The 22,130-nt window shown below is 38.9% G+C and overlaps 1 protein-coding gene across 3 annotated transcripts in view; it reads right to left on the reverse strand.

Annotated features, from left to right (window-relative positions):
- LOC135306784 (VPS10 domain-containing receptor SorCS1-like) overlaps positions 1-22,130 on the reverse strand; it is a 257,644-nt gene that overhangs the window by 87,310 nt on the left and 148,204 nt on the right. For all 3 annotated transcript variants that reach the window (XM_064431250.1, XM_064431251.1, XM_064431249.1), the window contains exons 4-5: positions 16,523-16,681; positions 2,983-3,056 (exon numbers count right to left, since the gene is read on the reverse strand). In XM_064431250.1, coding sequence (XP_064287320.1) covers positions 2,983-3,056; positions 16,523-16,681 — 233 coding nt within the window. The remainder of the gene's footprint in view (positions 1-2,982; positions 3,057-16,522; positions 16,682-22,130) is intronic.

Raw genomic sequence — 22,130 nt, forward strand, 5'->3', positions numbered from 1 at the left:
TGCTCATCTCCCACCTGATATCTCCTTTCACAGAGTGAAACCACACCTCTTTCATCACAAGTGCGGATGTCAGGGCATCACTTAGAGCTGCAGGTGGAAGAATGAAAAGGGGGGACAGAAGAGCTTTGAATAAAAAACATTCTATTTCCACATTAATGGCTCCTCTTTATGAAAAAGAGGATGCTAGAATAAAAAGTACACGCGGGCTACAAGGAACTGAGTTGTGTCTACAGAGTGTTTTCTCAGAGTTACGTAGTAAGCATCATCAGACTGTTTTTCTTCAGGGGTTTAAATTTCTCTAGAGTGGTAGGAGGAAGAGGTGTTTCACAAAGCACCCAAAAATAAACAAATAAAGAAGAAAATTCTCTTGGCAATGGATACAAGAAATGCAGCTGTAAAAGACACTACAGCTTCTGTGACAGTGTTTGCAGGTAGAGCCTTCTCAAGACTAAAACTAGCAAGCTCAGTGGAGTTTATTCACAAGACTTTTGAGTGACCCAAAAGCTATTTACAAGACAACATGACAAGCTAAAATGGCAATGAAAATATCAGTGAGCAATCAGGAAAATGCACTTTTGCTTTCATCAACAATTCAAACCCATGTAAAAGTCTTTAAAGTCTTCCAGGAGCACCTTCCCTGTCAAAACAAGCAGCGTAACTAAATGCAGCCTCAAGAAGGCCTGATGCCAGAGGCCTTGCTTTGTGTCTTCCATTTTTAGAGAAGTCCTAGTTTAGAGAGTACTGGAAGCAATCCATACTAAAACAACTCCTCAGCCTTCCTTAGATATCAGAATATTTCCCCAATTCTCTGCCCAGTACAGCTGTGTCCTGGTTGATCTCTTCAAAGCCATAAAGCACCAGGAATAGGAGAGAGTATACCCACATTCTGCTATAGGTTGTGACTTCAGGACATTTTACTTTACTATTTATTTCTGCTCTTAGTCAGTCTTCTCACTTTTCAGGTTGATTACACTCTGCACACAAGCCAAAATATATAATAATAAATTTTAAAAGCCCAACCAACAACAAATCATGGAGCACTGAGCAAGGCTTTACCCAACTTGTACACCAGCACTGGCTACAGAGATGGTGCTGCAGAAATCTGGATTTCAACTGTACTTCTGCACCCTTGTAGGCCCCAGTTCCCTTTTGCCAACTGTGACCATGCCTTGAGTGCCAAGAGCTTCCCTTCTGATTCAGCATTTCAGTGCTGCTGTATCCTAAAGTACCTGGCTGCACAGAATGGAAATGCGTATTAAAGCCCAGTGTGCTCTCTGTGGTGTTCTCAATCACACAGCCACAGCTGTTTTCTGCTGTGGATGTGCTTGAAAAACTGACATTGTCCATAGAACTGCAGCTAAAATTATTCTTTTGTCCTAGGGTCATTATAAATATGCCAGAATGAAATGCAACAGTGTCTCCACAAGTTGTATTATTCTCACTTTTGACAGCAAAAGTACAGTCCAGCTTACACTGAGGTGTGTTATGTAAGGGGCATTCTGTTCAAGGTGAAAATACAGGCTTGCAGTTTCATGCTTTGTGAATGGCTGTAGGGAAATTAGACGGATGGTTGGAACATTTTTTCAACTTTTAACTTGCTGTTTGCCTTTGAAGCTCCAAGCCTAACTTCCCTTATTTGTTAGGTTCCAAGAGGCCTTCAAATTTGAGCTCCACAGAAAGGGAAAACTAAAACTTCATCATTTTTCTTATTGCAGGCATCCAGCAGCTCATTTCACAATAAACCAGAACTGTAAGCAATGACAGGAAACTTCAAAAGCCTTGGAGTACTCTACAGGACGTGGGGATCCAGGAACAGGGACAGTCCTTTCAGCCCCCTGAGCCTCTTCAGCAATTACAATTTTGTTGGATGTCTCCATGACAGGGTACCCAGATTTCTATCACTTTCTGTTTTTATTAGCCCAGACAAAAAAAAAAAAAAAAAAAAAAGAAGATGTGTAGAGCTCTGTGTTTGCATCTGACATTTTGAGACCCTGTTATGAGTCCTTCAGGAAAGAGTGATATAAACACACATGTGTCTGTCTGTACAGACACTCCCACAGAAATGAGTTTAAGTTTAAAATGGAATTTAGCTTGCATTAGCTTTAGCTAACACAGGTTCTGAGAAAGGATTAAAAAGCAGAAGCAGCAAACAAAATCTCTGGTCTATCCTTTGCAGACCAAATATAAATTCAACTGTGGAAGTAAATTTGACCTAGAGCTATTCCTTCTTTTATAAATTAAAAGAAAATATTTGACTGAACCACTCATGAATCTTGCTATGTTCAAAACCTGTGGATTTGACATAAATTTAGAGTTTAGAAACTACTACACTGGTCTCATTTTAATAATTGGTTCAGTTCCTCCCAATTTCAAGATGACTATTTTATCAAAAGCTTCTCTTCTCAAGTCATATTCACAGGACACAGGCCCATTTCTGCTGACTGGCAGACTAATGCCTCCATAAGGAATTGATGAGAATTCCCACAGATTTACACAAAACACAAAAAAAACTTATATTTGATTTGGAATATACAACCATGTCTGCAGGGGAAAAAAAAAGTTCAGTGTCTCCATCTGATTTCTGTCTAGTGGAAACATGCTAACTTTCAAGGACGAAGCAGTAATTAAAAGCACACCAGCCACTAGAGGATGTCTACCTGTGGCAGAAATGCTGGCGTTCTCCAAGATTTCAGGCTTTGTCCCTTAATTGTAGCAGGACCATACTGAACTCTTCACTCTCCCATCCTAAATCAATGCTTTCTTCAGACTATTATTCAGCATATTTCAGTTCTGCTTGACTCTTTGATCAAAGACCCCATATTCCAATGTTGTATAAATAATTCCCCTTTCATACCAGTTCTAAATTCACCTCAAAAAATCAGAAGTGCAGACTGCCACATTGCCTTCAAGACTTCATTCCAACACCTCTGTATGTGTAGGGAAGTTGTGTCAAGGACATCAGGAAGAGGGTTTTGCTCTTACCAGTAGAACCTGTTGGGTGTAACTCCCTCATGAAGAAGCAGCCATCTTCTGCCAAACTCCACAGAACTGAATAACTGTGGACAAAAACAAACAGTCATGAATCACAGTGAAACACAAAGATACCAGAGAAATCAACCTGAAAAAAACCCTCTACCACTTCTGAGACAGTGACTTGGACTTTTATTCATCCCAGTCTCAAAGAGACACACCTGGGGCAGCTGAAACATGTCTGTGGTATCTTTTATTGGCACAGAGAATACTGAGATGTGTGATATGGGACACAACTGGTAGCACCTGAGAGATCACTTTATGGGTAAACCCAGCAACCTGCCCTGAGTGAAAATTCATCACCCACTTGCCTTCCTCAATATTATGTTTAGAAGAACATTTTTTTTTTTCCATTAGCGGTGCCATCCTTAGGAAGTTTTGTCAATCTGGCACCAAAAAATGTTCTAACATGTCTAGACCTGCCTTGCAGGACTGGATGAGTTGAAACAGCACAAGTTACTTGTTTCAAGGAAATGTGTGATCCTCCCTCTGCTCTTGTCCTTCTCCTGCCAACAACGTGACACCTTCTCCTCGTCTGCTTATGCAAACAATATCCAAATACATCAATCACTTCACAAAATCCTGCCATGATAAATACCAAACCAGCCTGAGAAAGGTCAGCAAAAAGGCACGTTACAGGTATTAAAAATCCTCTGTCATGTCTTTGTGGAATGATGTACAAATGTTACTATTACACACCACTTAAAAACAGCTGCTCTCCCTAAGTGCTGCCATCAAGTAATTCTCAGAAGGCCAGCAGAGGGAAGGATCACTTGGGTTCTGTTATTTCTTTTGCTTAATTTAGCTTCAAATTCATCATGTGGAAGGACTGAGAGGCAGTCAGCCCTACACTCTTGCAGACTCATCCTGTTTCCCTTCCTTTCTTTAATTGGTAGACTTGGTCAGTCCCCTTTTCCATCAAGGCAGATGTTGGACATTGTCTTTTGAACTACTATCTATCTCACTTTTCATGACATCTCTTAAAGGATTTTGCATAAAATGCAGATGACCTGAATCTTTATGTGCAAACCATGGCAAATTTTTTTGGAACATGAAGTGGCAGTGGATTGGTAAGAAAAATGGATGTCTTTGAGAATACCAGAAGAAAAAAAATGATGATTTGAAAGCTTTGCATTCATCAAAAAGATAATTTGAATGTATTTTAATAATTGTAAGACTGGGATGTAAATAAACTTTGAGGTCTACTTATTTGGATATTGATTCCAAATACAAAACTTAATATCCATACCTTTCCTATGTTAAAAAAACTTTTAAGAACATGGAGAAACTAATTGAAATAGCTTTTTAGTAAAGAGTAGACTGGTATGTGTTAAAATTTACTTTGGAATATTAAAGCTAAAAATTCACCTCTTTAATCTCCCTTTCTCTTGAACACTGTCAAAGAAGAGAGAGGGAAGAAGGTGGAGGGAATCGACAGAAGATAAGAGTAAGAAGAGGGGAAAACAGCTTACTTCTGTGGCTAGAAGTGCATCTAATTTTAAAACTTCAGTGTCTGTTATTTTTCCTTAAGTAGAAGATTATAGATACATTTTTATTCAAAACTTTAGGAAACACTAAGCATAACAAAGGAACACTTTTCTTTTTGGAAATTAAAGAAAATCTTTTGGAACACTGAACAACCACTTTTTGAAGTGATTTAAGGTCACCTATTCAAGAACTTTACCTTACAGGAAGTATTTTCCCTCCTACATACTCAAAATCCATTTCTAGACCTGTTTTTTATAATTGCAGCAAACATAAACATGATAACAATAAGCTATTGTTGTTATCTATTATCTCACTGATGTCAAAGTTTTTCTTTTCATGGTAAAGTAGTTTCTTCTCTGCTAAGTGTTGTCTTTGACATACGGTAATCTAAGTTTCAATAAAACTCATGTGATACTTTAATTAAGAACAGGGAGCAATCCAAACTCAGTAAATACCTCTGTATTTCCAGACCAAGGATAAACAGGATGCAAGCTGTCCAGGGACACTGATGTTCCGACAGCTGAAGTCATCATGTTGAATCTTGTCTTCCCACTTTTTATCTCTCACCCTTGTTCCTCTCTGGTTTCCCTGAACACAGCTAATATGTTGTTATTCCCTAATAAACAGGTTATTCCCTCTCTGAATTTGCAGGTGACAGCAATGGTGCCCAGAATGAATTAATCACAGCCTGGAAAAGCTTTCTCTGTGCTGGTGTAGCATCCTCCTCCCCTCCTGCAGTCCCACTGCAGTGCCCAGTGCTTGGCAGCCCCGGTGCCACAGCTCCCCCCTGGCTCTTCCAGCACAGCTCTTTTCCAGAGGGGCCTTGACCTGGAGCATCCTTCAACTCCCCCACAAGAGAGGCTGTGATGCTGCACAGCAGCCAGACAGCCCTGCTTTCTCCTGATCTGTGCCCTGAGGAAGACGTGATTCAGGCAAAAAAGTGGAGAAATGCAAGAGGTTCTAAGTCTGTTTCAAAGGTAGGAAATGGATCCAGCCATTCTACTGTGAGGGCTGGACTGTTAAATTAGAAGCCGGTGCCCAGTGAGCTGGAGACAGCATGTGAGAAAAGGCAACAGCTCTCAAAGGGAAATACCAGCTCCCTGGGAGCCCATATCCAGAGCTGTCATTGTCTTTGATAAGACACTTTCATAACCAGACATTAGAAGGTTTTTCATCCTCTGCCATTATCTCAGCACCAGCTTTGGCCTTTACTGACTCACAGCAGCACAAGCAGCACTAATATATCTTTAGCAAAGGGGGAATTCCCCACCTATGTACAACCACTACCCCCCCAAAAAAATTGCAGTAAGGATTTTTTCAGATATTTTATTCTAAGTATCATTAATTTTTAAACCTAGTTAATTCAGTTGGACCAAAAAAAATAAGTCTTTGAAGGCTATGTTTCTGTCAAGCATCGGTTATGATCCAGCTGGGATTATTTTTCCCCTTTTAGCAATTGTAGTGCTTGAATGGATATTTTTTAAGCCCAGCATGGCATTTTGCTCTTGTTACAAAATCCTTCTCTCTCCTGGGACTTCTTGTGATAGCCTTGTGCATGCAGTCCCTTCAAAGATGACATTTTGTTTTCTTTGGCGAGCACTGCTGTCTGACGACAATTTGCATTATTAGACTGAAGTTAGAGAATGTTCTTTGCTACACTTGTTTTTCGAGCACAGATAGAAAAGGAACCTATTACAATTTTATTGTATGTTTTCATCTGAGGGCCAAGCTGACATTTCTGTTTTCATGGAGACAAAACTGTTATGAAGTACAAATCTTGTATTGATCTCTCAGATTTGACCCTTGTTCCTCAGGGAATAATTCTCTTCTTGCCTCTTCTCTTCTACATTTTTTTTCTGTGTAATACGCAGATTGTGTAACAACCATTAAACAGTCTGGGTTTGCTTTGTTTTCCTTTTTTAAATCTTAATATTCTGTGAAGTGGAAACCTACCACCTACCTCATTTATATAAGAGAAAAGAAATGCAAAGGAAAAGAAAAGAAAAGGCTGTTCTGAGGTTACAAATACCTTCTGAGGCTGAGCAGGGATTCAAATAAACCCTTTGAATGGTGAGACAATTCCCAGCCCTCTCACAACATGACACCACTGTCTCTGGGAGTAGGGAAAGCTGACATCTGACAAGTGAACTTCTTTCCTTATCTAGACCAGACATGATAGGATACTCCCCCTCCCTCTTTTTTTGTTTCCCAGCCTGTATGAGAAGCCCAAGAGCTGCTCATGTATTTCATAGGGATAGTGTAAGCTTCACCTTGAAATGCTCTGGGATATCTAGGTAACAGCAGGATACAGTTGTCATGCATTATTCTTTTCCCCTTCTAATTTCCTCATCTTTCCAACAACAACTTCAGACTCAACTGATTTTTTCTTTTGCATTTCACAGTATTAAAACAACGCAACTAAATTCTACAAAATATAGGGAGAAAACATGATTTTTTTCCAAAATGTTCCATTAAGAATAACTGGGTTTTATTTGACCCACCCATTCTGATATAATACCACCTAAAGGGTCATTATGCCAGTCAAGACCTACCATCACCCCTTCTATTTTCAACAAATTACTTTTCCTAGCCAAAGCTGTTATGTGAGGAATGTCTTGTGCCTCCATCTTCACTTTCGTGCCTTTACAGATTGCTGCAGATACAACTGACCCCGAGTGTCCATGATGTTTTATCATTCGGGATTTAAAATAATTGGATTAAATATTTGATTCTGATTCTTCTCCACATACAGATCTTGAATCGTGTGGCAGTTCCATGTGCTTCCTATGCTGATGAGGATATTAAATTTATACAATGATTTAATCTCATGTAAGAAAAAATATGTACATAGAAATTCAAAACCTGGTTAAATAAAGGGCGATTTAAATTGCAGATTGGAAGTGACATTAGGGAAATACTTTGAGAAAGCTAGTAGTTCCTATTATTTCTCTTTTACTTTAGAGATTTCCCCTAAACATGTTATAATGGAATACAGCACGGAGTCTGAGTTGACTGGGTTTACCAACTTTGGTCTAACATTCAAAAAAGAAAAGGCTCTTTCTCTCACCTCTAGTTTCCGTGCACTGTCAACTCATTCTCCCTGGACACAGAACAGATAAAAAAAATACCAATCTACACTACTTTATTGACCTAAAAAAACCCAGATGCAACTGGAAAACTAGCTCAGAACAGTCTTGAAAGCACTGGGTTTGATTCAAGCTCACCTCTAATTCCATGAGAAGGTTTCTACTAGCTGGTGCTCCTGGTACTTTCCTCACATATGGTGACTTCTTGACTCTTACACTCCCCATGTTTCTATGAGATGATTGAAACTAATGCTATTCATGCTGTTTGCCCCTCACCCCTTCACACACCATTTATTCACACAGAAAAATCCTCCAAATACCAGTGCACCTTAGCCACAGATTTTGCACTGGTGAACCATATAAATATTTTGAGAGATCTTTCTTTTTCCTCAAATTTCAAATTCACCAGGGAATGCAACATCCCAAAAGCAGTTTAGCTTTAACTATAAACATAACAGAGTCCAACTGGATAAAGGTAATTTTTTTTCTGAAGATGCAACAACACTATTTGAAATACATGCCAGCAAGTCCTTCTTCTCATACATTTATGCAGAATAAATTTATTGCTGATAAATTGTACTTTACCACTACTTCTTTTACTACTACTACAAATGCAGGTGCATTTGAAGAAATTCTAGTCTTCTACAAGGTTTCAGTCATCATCCTCATTGTTCATAAGAGCATTTTTCAAGTATTATTAAACTGTGAAAGACCATATTTTGAACTGATCTAAAATCTTAGGAAAGCAAAGAACAGTAGGGAAGGCATCATGTGGATTGCTGCAATTTGGTGATGTACTTCTCCAATTTAAATCTCTCTTGCACTTCTTTTGCTTTCTATGCAGTCTGCAGAAAAAGTGGGGTTAATGCATCAGAGAAGGACTTTGGATTGAACATGTTTATATAGGCATAAACAATGGTTCTTTATGGTCTTGCACACCCCTTTGTCCCTGACTCTATCTGTTGGATGAAAAATTATCACAGTGGGAGAGAAGTTTCCATGGTGGCAAAAGAGACATCTCAAAATAGGAATGAAATGGAATGAACAGAGATTTGGATGGACACAAGTTTCCCACATGTATCCAGTCCAGCTTACCTGGGTGTCAAACAACATACATTACATTTAAAGAAATTGCTGCACAGGGCATTTCTTCTTCAGAGCAGCCAAATGTTGAGAAGTATGCTGCTATTCCCTGACTCAGACTATGGACCAGGTTTTTCTCTTCTAAACTGCATTTAACAGAACAGTATGTTATGTATAAAAAATAATCTGAAATCATCTATGGTATTTCTTTCCTAAAATAAAATAAAACATACAGAAATGGGCTACAGGGCTGATACTCATTTACTTCCCTGATCTGTGATCTAAGTTCCACTGTTAAGAAGCTTAAATATCCTTGAAGCAATAAAGTTCACAGGATGCTGCATAGACTTTGAACATTTTAAGTTGCAGGCAATGCATTAATCATGCACGCAGAACCATCAATAAGGGTAACCAATAATTGGTGTTTATTGAATGCTGATGGAAACACATCAGAGTGATGAAGCTGTCAGATACCTGCTTCACAGACCAGTGATGTTTGCAGCTCTGCAGCTGCTTTTGCTGATGAACCACATGCCACTGCCATGCAGAGCTGTTTGGTATGGTCATAACGCAGCAATTGCTTTTGTGAATGTTCAGCACATCAAAGCACCCTGAAGATGACCCTCAGCTTTCTTCCCACCTGTACCTCAATAACTCACTGTCAGCTATGAGCCACATCAGCCAGTATTCTGATTTTGTGGCAGTTTGCAAGTAACTGCATTAGGATGATGTCCCCAGTTCATTCAGCTCATATGCTAAAAAAGCGACAGGAAACATATTTTTTACCAGGATGTATTTAAAGGACTCTGACTGGCATATATATTTTAAAGACAGAAGGAGCCTCTAATATCATCAGTGTGCTCTCCTCTTTAACAGATGCTGCACCATCTTTACCAGTAACTCAAGCAGTAGAGAGAATTATTCAGGGCAACAACTGATGGCTGAACTAGATTGTATCATTTGGAAAGACACCCAGTCTCAAGTCCACGGGATGACGAATTTACCACTCCACTTAGTATGTTGTCCTCAAGGTTAAATCCCTTCTCTACTAAGAAATACTATCTCTGCTACAGGCAACAGGGTACCCAGAACTTGCTTTCTGCTGCGTTGTAAATTTACTAAGTAGATTCATAATTGCTTAGATAACTGCAATAAATAAGCACATTTTTGTTTAAGAAGTGCACCGTATTTGAATGAGAACAGAAAAGAAAAGGCTTACTACAGCAGAATTTAGGACAAAGTGTCAGAATTTTCATGCACACATGCACAGCTTTAAATTTAAAAATAAATTATTGTTCATCATTTGCATTATATTAAAACCTACAGTTTCAAGTGAATGTAGTGTTGACAGGCACTCTGTATAATAAGAAACTGGAGACATTTTGGAGATTCCACTCAACCAAATGACAGAAACAGAGCAAGAGAAGACAGAGGTGAGTCATGTACAGAAAAGTGACAGGAGTTGCTCAACACCACAGAGGTCAGTAGCTCCATCAGCAGTATGGAGCACATGTCTTTATTCCTAATCCAGTGAACCATTCAACACTGATGGAATGGAAAAAGTTGGTTGTTTTTTTTTTTCATGGAAGTAGGAAAAGTGGAGCTATATAGAACACAGAAAATCTTGCACAAAAATAACAGATCTATCCCTTAACTAAAAGTATGTATCTAGGATCCCAAACCAGAAAAAGAACAAGTTCTCTAAGGGTACAGAGAGCTGATGTTTATACAGATGGATAAGCAAGGATATATTGATTTGCCTAAAGATGAGTGAGTCAGTGGTGAAGAGCACAGTGATTACTGCTTGAAAGTCTTTCCTTCTGATTCACTGATCACACTCCTGGCCCAGAAATCTATCTTCCACTGGGCTCTGCTAGTTGATTCTTTTCTTTTTCCTCTTTATTATTAGAGTAGGAAACAACATTAGAGATTCACTTTTAATTCCATTCTTTATTTTAAATTGTTAGCACAGCATGTTATGCTTAGTGAGGTCTGTAAAAGACTGATGGGTACTCTAGGAAACTATATTTTTCAACACACTTTCTACACTGGCTTATGGCTAATTTAAAAAGAAAAAAAAAAAAAAAGAAGATACAACCTGGCATCATTATTCTTCTTTTGAGGTCCCTTCCTTGTTTATTTTCAGAATGCTGGCTGCCACCAAACTTACCAATTTGCTTAGAGACAGCAAGGGATATTTGCAAAGGGTTGTGTGCAAGATTTGTTATCATTCATGATGCCTAACAGGTATCTGTGCTTTGAAACCTCGCACACAGCCCTAGCTACACATGAAGGTATTTCTGTGCATCACTTGCTTAAAAATATACCACATGGAATGCCTTAAAACCAGGGAGCAGCATTCCCAAGGCCTTCCTGAGGAAGGCCCTATGCAACCCTGGCACAGGTGCTGGTAACCCAGAAGAGATATCTAAGATCAACGCTGCAAAAGCTGGGACAAACAACTTTTCATATGGAAATTACTTGTTACTTTTTCCATCTTCAACAATGTGCATCAAAGAGGACCAGGTCTGCTGGAAAACTGGCTTGGATTATTAGTGGTGCCCCAAATATTAACACAAACAGTGTAGACTGTTGCAGGAGTGATGCCACAGGGAAAGGGGGAGTTATTCACACAGGCTAATGTTAGCTTTATGCAAACTAGTTCCCTGGTTGTGTCCACAGTCTGTCAAAAGAGATAGGCTTTTCCAGAGGATGATTCAAAGTGGCTAATGCTTACCACTCCAGAGAAGCTTTTTTCCCCTCCATTAATTTTAGATGGGATTAGCCTCCCTCAGCTAACATTAGCCCAAGTGAATAGTCCTCTGAATTGTTGTCACCACTGCTGTCAGCAGTGTAGCAAAAAAAACCCAAAAAAACACCACACCAAAAGGAGGTCATTTAACGGTAACAGGCTTTTGGGTTTTTTTGTTGGGTTTTTGGGGTGGGTTTTTTCTTTGGTTTTTTTTTTTTGGTTGTTTGGTTTTTGGGGGTTTTGTTTGTTTGTTTTTATTTGTTGATGTTGTTTAATTTGGTTTGTTTTGGTTTTGGGTGGTTTTTGTTTGTTGTTTTGTTGGGGGGGTTTTGCTTCTTTTTTTTAACCTATGATGCAATTTCTGAGAAAATTAATCTGGATTTTATTTTAGCTTCTCTGGTCTAAGTAAGAAATTACTGTTACCATTGAAACAGAGAGTGTGTAAATTGAAAGGAACCCCTGGAGGATCTCAGTGTGATCCTTTTCCAAGCAGATACCTCAAAAGATCCGAATGCAGTGAAATGGAAGGTTTTAAAATTACAGAGTGTAATCAGAGTATCCCATCACATCTTGAAGAGTGAATTCTGGCTACATCTATAGCAGATACTCTACTGTCAGACACAAGTATTGGACCAAAACACATGGATAGATGGGGTTGAAGGTACTTTTAAGTGCTGGCCTGCTCTCTCGCAGACATCCTGTGGCCATATGAATCTGTATCTCTTCTCTAAGTGTTTCTCTGTCATCCCAGATATAAGAATACCTTTCTCTTCCACTTATATGCATGAGGAGTGGACATCCTTTGATGTAGGAAAATGAAGAAGATTATATGGTTTGATGTCACAAAATATGTTGTTCCAGAAGTATCAGAATCCTGATTTGCCAAATTTCAGCACTTTAGAAATACAGACAAGTATCAGTCCCTAACATTAATCTTCAGCATGATACACATAGTAAATAAAGGTAGGCAGATGGAACCAGACATTTGGAAAATACCAAAATGAATAAAGAAAAAAAAAAAACCAAAACATAAACCTCTTCATTTACTAGTGCTATGCTGGCAGGGCTCCTTTAATTTGGGGCACCTCGCTTTTCAAGAGTTACTTTAAAATGAGAGTGAAGCAGCAACAACAGTAACTCAGTTTTAAACCTGCTTTTCAGCTTCTGTTGCTGCCTTTCAGTACTTGAGTGCCTTTGTGCATTCATTCCTGAGCTGGGCAATTACGACTCTACATTTTGCCTGTCTGACTTGTGTTTCCCAATTTCACCTTTATTTCATCTCCCCAAATAGCTCTGTTATTCCTGGCTGATTACAAACCACTCCTCTGTGCCTGACCCATCTGAATAGCAGAAGATGTCTCCACATGAACTAGAGGCTCTTATATTCCACGGTCTGATTACACAGCAAACCACTTTTGAAGATTACACAGTAATACATAAGTAATACTCCCATAAAATACAGCCCCTCATTCTACAAGCAAGCTGATTAAACCCCTGAGAGCTTACATGTACAAGACCTCCAAAAAGCCTTTGCCTCACAAGAACTGCTTTACTCTGTCTGGAGTTTCCGTCTGATTTGCAGCTCCTTTATGCAGAAAATGGAGAAGCATGCAGTAGTTCTGCAATTATGTGGTAAGAATCAGCCATGTAACAACTGTACTTTCATCCAGAACAATTAATGCAATCATGAAGCAATTAGTGCAGGCAGCAGATGGTTTGCTGCTCTTTTTTTTCTCAAGACTGGCAGGAAAAAGCCATGACTGAATTAGGGACTGGTCTGTCAGCAGTGGTAATTCAAGTCCACTGCCCAAGGCAGAGACACAGGAGAAAGAGATGTGAACAAAAGCAACCAAACCACTGAAGCTTAATGAGTTATTGTTCGTCAGCTGAACCCCAGTAATTAACCACATTCACTCATAATCAACACCCAAGAAACTGGGACATAAAATTACTTCAGCTAAAACAGATTTCCCTGACATTGATTAAACTCCTATTCAATCAAACAAGAGACGATCTGATCATAGCAATAGACTCAGAGAGCTGTGAAGACACTGAGGGATGATTCTGTGTGACCCATTTACTGTTTATTACAACTGAGCAATGAGAGGCCTCCACTACTGTTGGCTTTGCCCTCATCAGTCCTCAATTGGATGGACAACTCCTGAGAACCAAAACAGTCCAGATCCAATGTGATTCCTGTCTCTCCAGCTCTTGCTCTATTCACCACCTGATTTTCCCCATCCCATTTGCTGCAAGGACATGATGCAAATGGATGACAACAATCAAGTGGCTTGCTAGGAGTATGTAAAAGTGTTTTCTATTTGATCATCTCCCTCCCATCAACAGCAAAATTAAATGACTTCACCAAACCTAACTGGTCAAAATACAATTTACTCTTCAAAGTCCTCATCAAGAAAACCCTCACAGCCTCTTCAGTCAGTAGCATCCAAATTAGTGGCATCAAAATGTAAATTCCTTACCGTGCAGATATGTTTCCCTTGCCTCCTTGGGTGACTCTCAAGTCAGTATGCACACAGTGCCTGGAATCCAAGGAGTGATGAACTCTCTTCCCTTAAATATGGCCTTAGCACAGGATCAGGAAATAGCTAAAAGCAGTGTCATTTGTTGCAAAGCACCCCTCAGCTCCCATTGCAATTATCTAAACACCTGCAGGACTTCTTAATTACTCTGAGAAAATTCTCCCTTTGGATACACAAACATGAAACCAATGGGAGTCATTTACACTTAGCCATAGGCTGAACTTGACCCTTAGTTCGAGTTACATTTAATTTAGTCCAAGCTGATTAATACTCTTTGCCTGCTGGTTACCCTCTACAGTTCTTGGGCAAAGCTTGTCGAAGTCAGAAAATGAATTCATTAGGCCTAAAGTAGAAACAAGGTCTGTGACTCACACCCATTCAGTGTACTTTTAAAATTCTATTTTGGACTTAATTGGTACAGATCTACAGACTTTGTGCTACCTGATTTTTGTCTTGTAACTACAGTATTGAATTACCAACAGTTATTCAATTTGCTAATCAATTCCATAACAAAAAAATTTTTATAATACAGCCTGCATCCTTTCTCCCCAAACACTTCACACACATCCCATTCACACAACCCCAACACCACCCCCATAAATTCATGTTAACACAAACAGACCCTGTGTTCTTATATCCAGATTGTCTTTAAGGAGTCTGTGGAAGAGTGGACATTTCCTATGAAATTGTAATGATATATTTCTTGGTAGCCATCAATCATAAATTAAATAAACCTTAGCTATGTGGCCTCTAATTCAGAATTATTTCCTGATTGAATACCCTAGCAATTGAAATGAATTTTCTACTATATGCTACTTTTATTTGACAAAGCTCCCTCTGAAAGTTCATTGATCTTCATGTAATAAATTTCCTGTTATTAAACACAGCAAGTTTCATTCCAATGGTCCTAAAAAGACATCAGAGACCAGCTTCTGTTCTGTTTCATATCAGTCCAGAGAACCCAACAGCTACAACGGAAAGGAAACATTTTGGCCTTGTCTAATTACATACTGAACACAGAAAAGTAATTTAATCTGCACATTCCTCTGAACAGAGTATATCCATAGCACACTCTACAAAATGCTGTGAGAGGGGTGAGTGAAAAGTATTGCAAGCAACTGACTGCACAGAAAGAATCAGGAGACAAGATGCATTTCTCAGTTGTAAAGGGTATTAAGCTACAGTCCTGGAAGGATTCAGGTTTTGAGTAAAAAGTGAAGGAAGAAAATATTCCAAAGATTTCAATACAATAATTTTGCAACCTTACCTACTTACTGAGTTTCCTTATGCCTTTTGTTTTACAGTCTTACTGTAATACCAAACCTAATTTATGCAAAATGAAAACTAGTAGTTTAATTATTTTACAATTAACTTAACTACACAGATAGAAAACAACACGTATTTCAAACTTTTATGTTGATCCTTACATTAATGTATAATCTGAACAATTCAGCCAGTAATTAGTTTATTGATTATATCCAGATTCTATTCTCACAGACTCATCATACACAAAACAAGAAGGAGACCACAAAAGTATTTTGTGTAAAAGCCTATATACTAAATGTCAAGATATTTCACTCTTTTACCCTTGCTGGGAGCTCAACAAACTCTTTTGGTCTTTTTCCAGGTTTATTCATAAAACTTTAAAATGTCAGGATGTGAAATCAGCAATTTCTCTGAGAAGTTTGCTCCAAAGGCTAGTTACTTTACAGCTGAGTTTATCTGCCACTGACTCCCAACCATCAATTTTTGTTAGAAGTTTTTATCACTAAATTGAAATGGTTTCTCCTATGATTTGTCTTCCCCCATAGAAACATTTATGTGCAACAATACAGTTTTCCTTCAATATGCTTTTTGTTGAACTAAACGGATTGAGGTCTATCAAATCCTTCACCACAAGAAAACTGACTTGTATTGATGTGTCTGATTTTCAAAAAATTCCAGCGAGTTCTCCACAAAAAGACCTGTGTTGTTGTGTTACGTTGGGCAGCAAAAAATGAAGGCAAATCTCACAGCATATTTATCTGGCTGATGGATTACCCACACTGAGGGGACTGGACTTCAAAGGAAATTGATTCAGTGCTACTTTTTCCTCTTAGAAAATCAAAAACTACTTGAAAATATGCCAACCAGAGAGGAACAAGGAGTGTCTTATACTGTTCTTGGAGCTGATATTAAACTGGAGGAAAAGAATGGTCGAATAAGAGGCCAAAAGCCTCATTAGAGGTTTGTGAAGGATCTCAGCTGTCTTCTCTGCCCATTGCCTGTCACAAAATATTGCCAAAAGGATGGATGAATAAACACAGAATTCCAGATCAGTAATAGAGGGCTAGGCCCCAGAAACACAGCAGATGCCCACGTCCTTTACTTTGACCTTTACATTGAGGCTTGGTCAATGTTTCCTGCTTGGAAATACCAAACTCGTATTTCCAAAGACTGTCCTGGTGTCACCCCAAAGACCGTCCTGAATGCTCTGCAGCAGCTGCACAGAGAGATGGGGAAGCTCTGGGTTCTGCCTAAGCAAACCAAGCCACAACTCTTACCTTCTGATCTTGGCTGTAGGCTAAGATCCAATCTTCCTGTTTGGGGTGGAAGAGCAGACTGTGGATGTAGAAGTTCAGACGGTATTTCTGATAGGTGGCTCCTTCATCAGAACTGATTAATAAGCTGCTTTCAACTTCTGGATCAGTCAGCAGCATAATCTATATGGAAGGGAGAGATGAAAATATAGTGGTCAAGAGGAGTCAGATGGAAAACTAGGAAAGCAGCTAGAAACTTCAGAGTAGCTTATTATATATGACAATTACAAAATGCTTCAATGTAATGTCAAAACCACTACAGCCAATGTTTCAGTAATGAAAACAGTATGTTTCAGCTATGTATATGAACACATAACATATGATCAAATAGGCAGAATGACTTTACCACGGGTTAAACCAGACCTAAATGAAGCTGTGCTTAGCTTATTTGAAAAATTAAATCTGAAATTTTTAACACTAGAGCACAAAAGTTACCAGGCAGGCAAGCGGGCTGCTAGGGTTTTCAAGACAGATCTATTGGAGTGACAGACAAAAATTCAGGTACTAAGATAAGAAACCCAAAACACAGAGAGAGGAGAGAGGCTGATCTTTAATGGTGGGTTTTGTTAGATTCTGGCAGAAATTTCAGAGAAGGCAGTTTGCCTGCCTAAAATACTACCTGGCTGTCTGCAACAAGCAGTCTTGCTTTGGCATGAGAACACATTTGATAACGTGCTGGGTTCTTTCCACCTCCAGTTTCTATGGTGCTTTGAATTATAGATTTGGTAGTGTATGAAAAATAATCTCTGCATAGTAAATTTGCTTTCTACCTCTGTCCAGGAACACTAGTTTAGGAGTGACAAAAGATACATGACTGAGAGTTGTAGTAGCTACTTCACCCCATTAGCTGTGGTATTAATTGGTCTACGTTGCTGGTGAACCAGTGGCAATAATGAGTTACTCCTCTCATGTGTCTCTGCATGAGGGAATGTACAGGTCTGAGCAGTAAATAGAGATTGTTCCAGTATTTCAATAAGCAATGGAGTAATACCCCTAAGGAATGGGAATAAGGCATCACAACTGAAAAAACATGAAAAGTTTTAAAGAATATTTGCCTTGGAAAGGTATTAAAGGCTTGAATCATTAGCATTTTTATTTTTTCTAAGTTGCTTTGTAAATGGCAAACACTGATCTGTTTTTAGACAAGCCTGAAATGAAAATATACACACCTGGCATTTCTCAGAAAAAATTCCTATCTGGGTTTGAGCACTCCATACTTCATTTCCTTCTCTTTTTTTCATTTAGGCAGGCAGAGTTAGATACAACTTAACTCTCTTCCTAGGAATTACAAGGAAGCATAGCATCTGGTGTCTGTGAGACATCAGATGCTAAAGAGCTATTGTATGTGAAGGTGTAAATACACATAAAATCTACACAGAACATATCCTTCATTATTGAGCAGCTGCCAAATCTTTTCTTCTCTCTCTAGAAACCTCCTTGGTAGCATACCAATTTAGCCTGTGACTTAAAAGCCTGGGGTTCTGCAAAACCCCTGAACTTTCAGATCCTGAATAATCTCAGACCAGTTACACAACTCCACTGTATCTCTAAAATAAAATAGGGTATGTTTCCATTGGAGCATAAAGGTAGAATCTCCTTTTATATCTGATTTCCTTTTATTTTCATTTAACACTTTCAAATATTCCAAGCATATAATTAAAGTGATTTCCAAACTAAAGAGAGAGATGATAGAAGTTACACAGAAAGGATTGATTAATCAAACTATCAATATATATAAATATAAGATACTGTCACTAAGGAGTCTATCCATTTTCTGAAGCCAAAAATTGTAATGTTTACCAATTGGTTCCTTTTTCTTATCACACTAATTTCTGGGACCAGGTTCCTATGTTTAATGTTTATTGATTCAGTACTGTGATACAAGCATTATGATTTTCCTATTTTTATTACTACCTTCTTGAGTGGATTTTGTTTATGTTGGTATTTGGAAATATCACAGCACAGCATTAATTTGGACTAGAGCAACTAGAGCAGAAATAAGCACAAATCAATGAGCTTGATCCGAGCTCCCTGAAGTTAATAAGAGTCTTGTCACTGACTTTGGATTGTGCCTCTAAGGCAAGCTGTTAATCAAGACCCACTCTAGCCTCACACGCTTCCTCCTACCTGGGCAAGGAACCCATCTGACCTCATCACTGTCACACCTAAGCACATCACTGCCTTAACACATTTTCTGTCAGGCCACTCCTCTGAAGTGTGAAAGTGCTCTTATCTGCATTTCTTAAAAAGGGAATGGAGGGAGAAACTGTTGAGGCACTGAAGCACCTAATACTTCACCCAATCAATAAAAGTTAAGTGCCTAAGCTGACTTTCAGACACTGCTGACTTTGGCTTTAATCTGCTAACTACCACCCTGGGCTATGAGCACTTTGTTTTCTCTGGTCTCCAAAAGCCTTGGCTCTGCATTGTGATAACCAGCCATTCTGTAGGTAAAAGTGCTTCAGGACACACCAGTTTTGTTTCCTATGCCAACAGGACCTCAGATGTGGCAGAGCTGTGCCACTGCCGTGAATTTATTCGAGGGCAGAGTGGGAGACAGAGCAGGGAGTTGATGGATGACTCTATCCACCAGTCAGATTGCTAACTATGAGACCGGCTTTCAGCATTATCTGCTCCACTGTTGTACCTTGCATTGTTAATCACTCTGCACAGGTGTCATAAAGCAAAACAAGTTAGAGCCGACTATCAGTCACCACTCACATCACAGCCACAGCACCATGTTTTTTATAAGATAAGAAAAGCAAATTTCATTACAACATACCTGTGTGTAAATAATCAGAGTTACAAGCCCAAAAGATAGCATTTATTGGATAAGTGGAATAAATTGACACCTGCATGAAAAGTAAGTCAAAACAAGATTAAAAGGCTGTATGTATTTATATAAACCTTCTGAAATTAGTCCTCCAAAATTTTGGGGAAACCTCCAGCAAGTCCTTGTGTTCTGACTCAGGCCACAGTGATCTCAGAGCACAGAAAACACATTCTTTCCAAAGAACCGAAACCAAAACATCCCCTGACTTTTAAGGTCCCTTCCAACACAAACCATTTGATGACTCGGTGATACACCTCAGGAGTGCATCTAATGTTTTCCAACCACTGTTCTGGGCATTCAGATCACAGTATCACATTAGCACTATCCTGAAGTCAGACCCTCTATCTCCAAAAATGCCCATAGTGCAGATGTCATCTCAACATCAACCATTTCATTCTACAAACACACTTTCACTGAGCTGCACTACATGCTAATATAGTTGCAGTCACATTAGTTTCGTTTTATTGCCTAAGTTGCCTGGAATATAAATGAAAAGGGAGGGAAAGTACAATTAATTTTAATTCCTTTTTTTGTTGCAGCATATGAAAAACAGAGTAAGTACTCTTTAGAATTTCTTTTTAAATAAATTAACCCAATTTCTGCTTTGAAGTAGTCTATTACCCATTGACTTTATGCCTTTTTCAAGTGAGTGTGAGCGTGCATGAGTAAAAGTGTGTAAATGTGTGCAAGAGTGTGTAAGTGTGAAAGTTTGTCTGTATAACTGTGTGTGTGTGAGAGTGAGTAAATAGGCAATCTGGTCCTCCAGATTCAGCACTCCACACATGCACTCAGAGAAACGTGCTCTGCTTTTAATTAATTGAACTCATTCATTGCTTAAGCTTTCTTAAGACCTAGAATAAGATATAAAGTGAAACAATCCAAAGGAATGAACTGCTTTGGTTGTGAAATTCTGAAATAAATGCAACGCTACTGTAAAGCAAATTAGACCTATTCCTTTTACAGGACTGAGTTGCTGGAAGCAGTACATGTTTGCAAGAGCAAACAAATTAGAGACAAAACCACAGAAGGAATAAAACAAGCATTTAGTTGGATATTAGTAGGAAAAGAGGAGACTGAAGCCTCCATGAAATTTTAAAAATCTTTCCTCATGGAAACATCAGCTGCTGCAGAACTGTACACATGAATAATGCCACTAAAATTTGGCCCAAGTTTCTGCTTCAAATAAATTGGGTAACAGTATGAGCACCTAAATGAAAACATGAAATGTCAGCTAGAGCTGACAGTTTTGAAGCTGTCTCTAATGCCAGCTAAAAGACAAGGTTAGTTGCTAAGCAATTTCATTAAGACACCATTAAAATAATACACCAATAATTCAATTGAGGCATTGTGGAGTATTTCATTGCCAGAAGGTCTTGTTAACTCAGAAAGTGCAGCAATTTTGTAAGGAAAGAAAAGACTTCAGTGACAGAACTACACGTCTAACACTGAAGAAAAAAAGAAGAATATTGCCTTTGAATGATGACCTGGATCAGAAGTAAGTAGAAATGACCTCTTTAATTTGAGGAAAAGGCCTGGAACAAGTTGTTTTGCAAGTGTTACTCAGTGACTTAAGAAGAAAGAAGTTCTTATTCATACAAAGATGCATAACCCAAACTTATTAAATCAGCTTGCACTTTGCTGACATGGAGGGTAACATACTTAAACCACCCTGAAAAAAAACCATAGTCACAATGACTAGACAGTGTAATTCAGATTCAGACTGAATCCAGATCCAGAGAGTGGAAACTATTCTCACTTCCCCCAAGAACCCACAGGAGGTCCATAACTGGTGGGATACAATCACTTTCCTCAAATCTTGGCTGTTTAAATGTAAGAGAAATGATGTAGCAAAAGGTTCAGACAGTGAATTCATCCTGTTTGCACCCATGAAAGATTCAGTGCTCATTGAGTGATAAGACAATCCTTTGTCACCAGAATACTAGATGACAAAGGACTATCTTTTAAGAGAGAAAAATTATCATCTGCCAATATTTTTGAAAGCTGAGATTGCACAGTATACCTAATAAAAGAATTGTTGAGAATTGCATTTGGCATCTTGATGAATGTTGTTTGACATAAAAAGCTGGCTAGTGGATGGAAAAAAAAATCCATTTATCTATTCTGTATTATTCAAGATGTTCATAACAGGACAAAAATGACTGCAGAATAAAGCAGCCATAAAAGCTGTATTTTTTATTATCTGTGGGAATCATCTGTGGTTGCTTTACTAGATAGAAAGAGTGAGTGTATGTATGAACAATAACTTACAAATATTTTATGTGGTGGTGTGTACTATATATCACCGAAGTCCCAGGTACAGGGTTGGGTCAGTGCAATAAAGACTCAAGAAAAGCAAACATGAGGCTGAGACACCTGTGCAGATGTGATTCAGTCGTTCTCTCAGTTAATCCTAATTGATATGAATAGGGGCACACAGAAAGTCCAGAGGCATAGGGAGAAGAGTTTTCCTAAGAGACAACAGCCTACAAAAACTATCCCTCCTTAATCTGAACGTCGCCTCAGCAAACCCCTGAAAGCACCACCAGGATGGGACTGTTCCTGTTCCTACCAAAATCCAAGAGAGGGCAGTGCACCCCCACAAGCCCTTCTCTCCACTCAGACCGGGACAGGTCCCGATCCGGGTCCACCCAGGGGACAGGTTCCCCCCACAGCCTCTTCTCTTGGCAGCTGAGCTCTGGCAGAAGCCCTGTTTTCAGGGCATTTGTTTTCAAATGCGCC

This window comes from Passer domesticus, chromosome 8 (assembly GCF_036417665.1).
Source record: "Passer domesticus isolate bPasDom1 chromosome 8, bPasDom1.hap1, whole genome shotgun sequence".
Taxonomy (NCBI): domain Eukaryota; kingdom Metazoa; phylum Chordata; class Aves; order Passeriformes; family Passeridae; genus Passer; species Passer domesticus.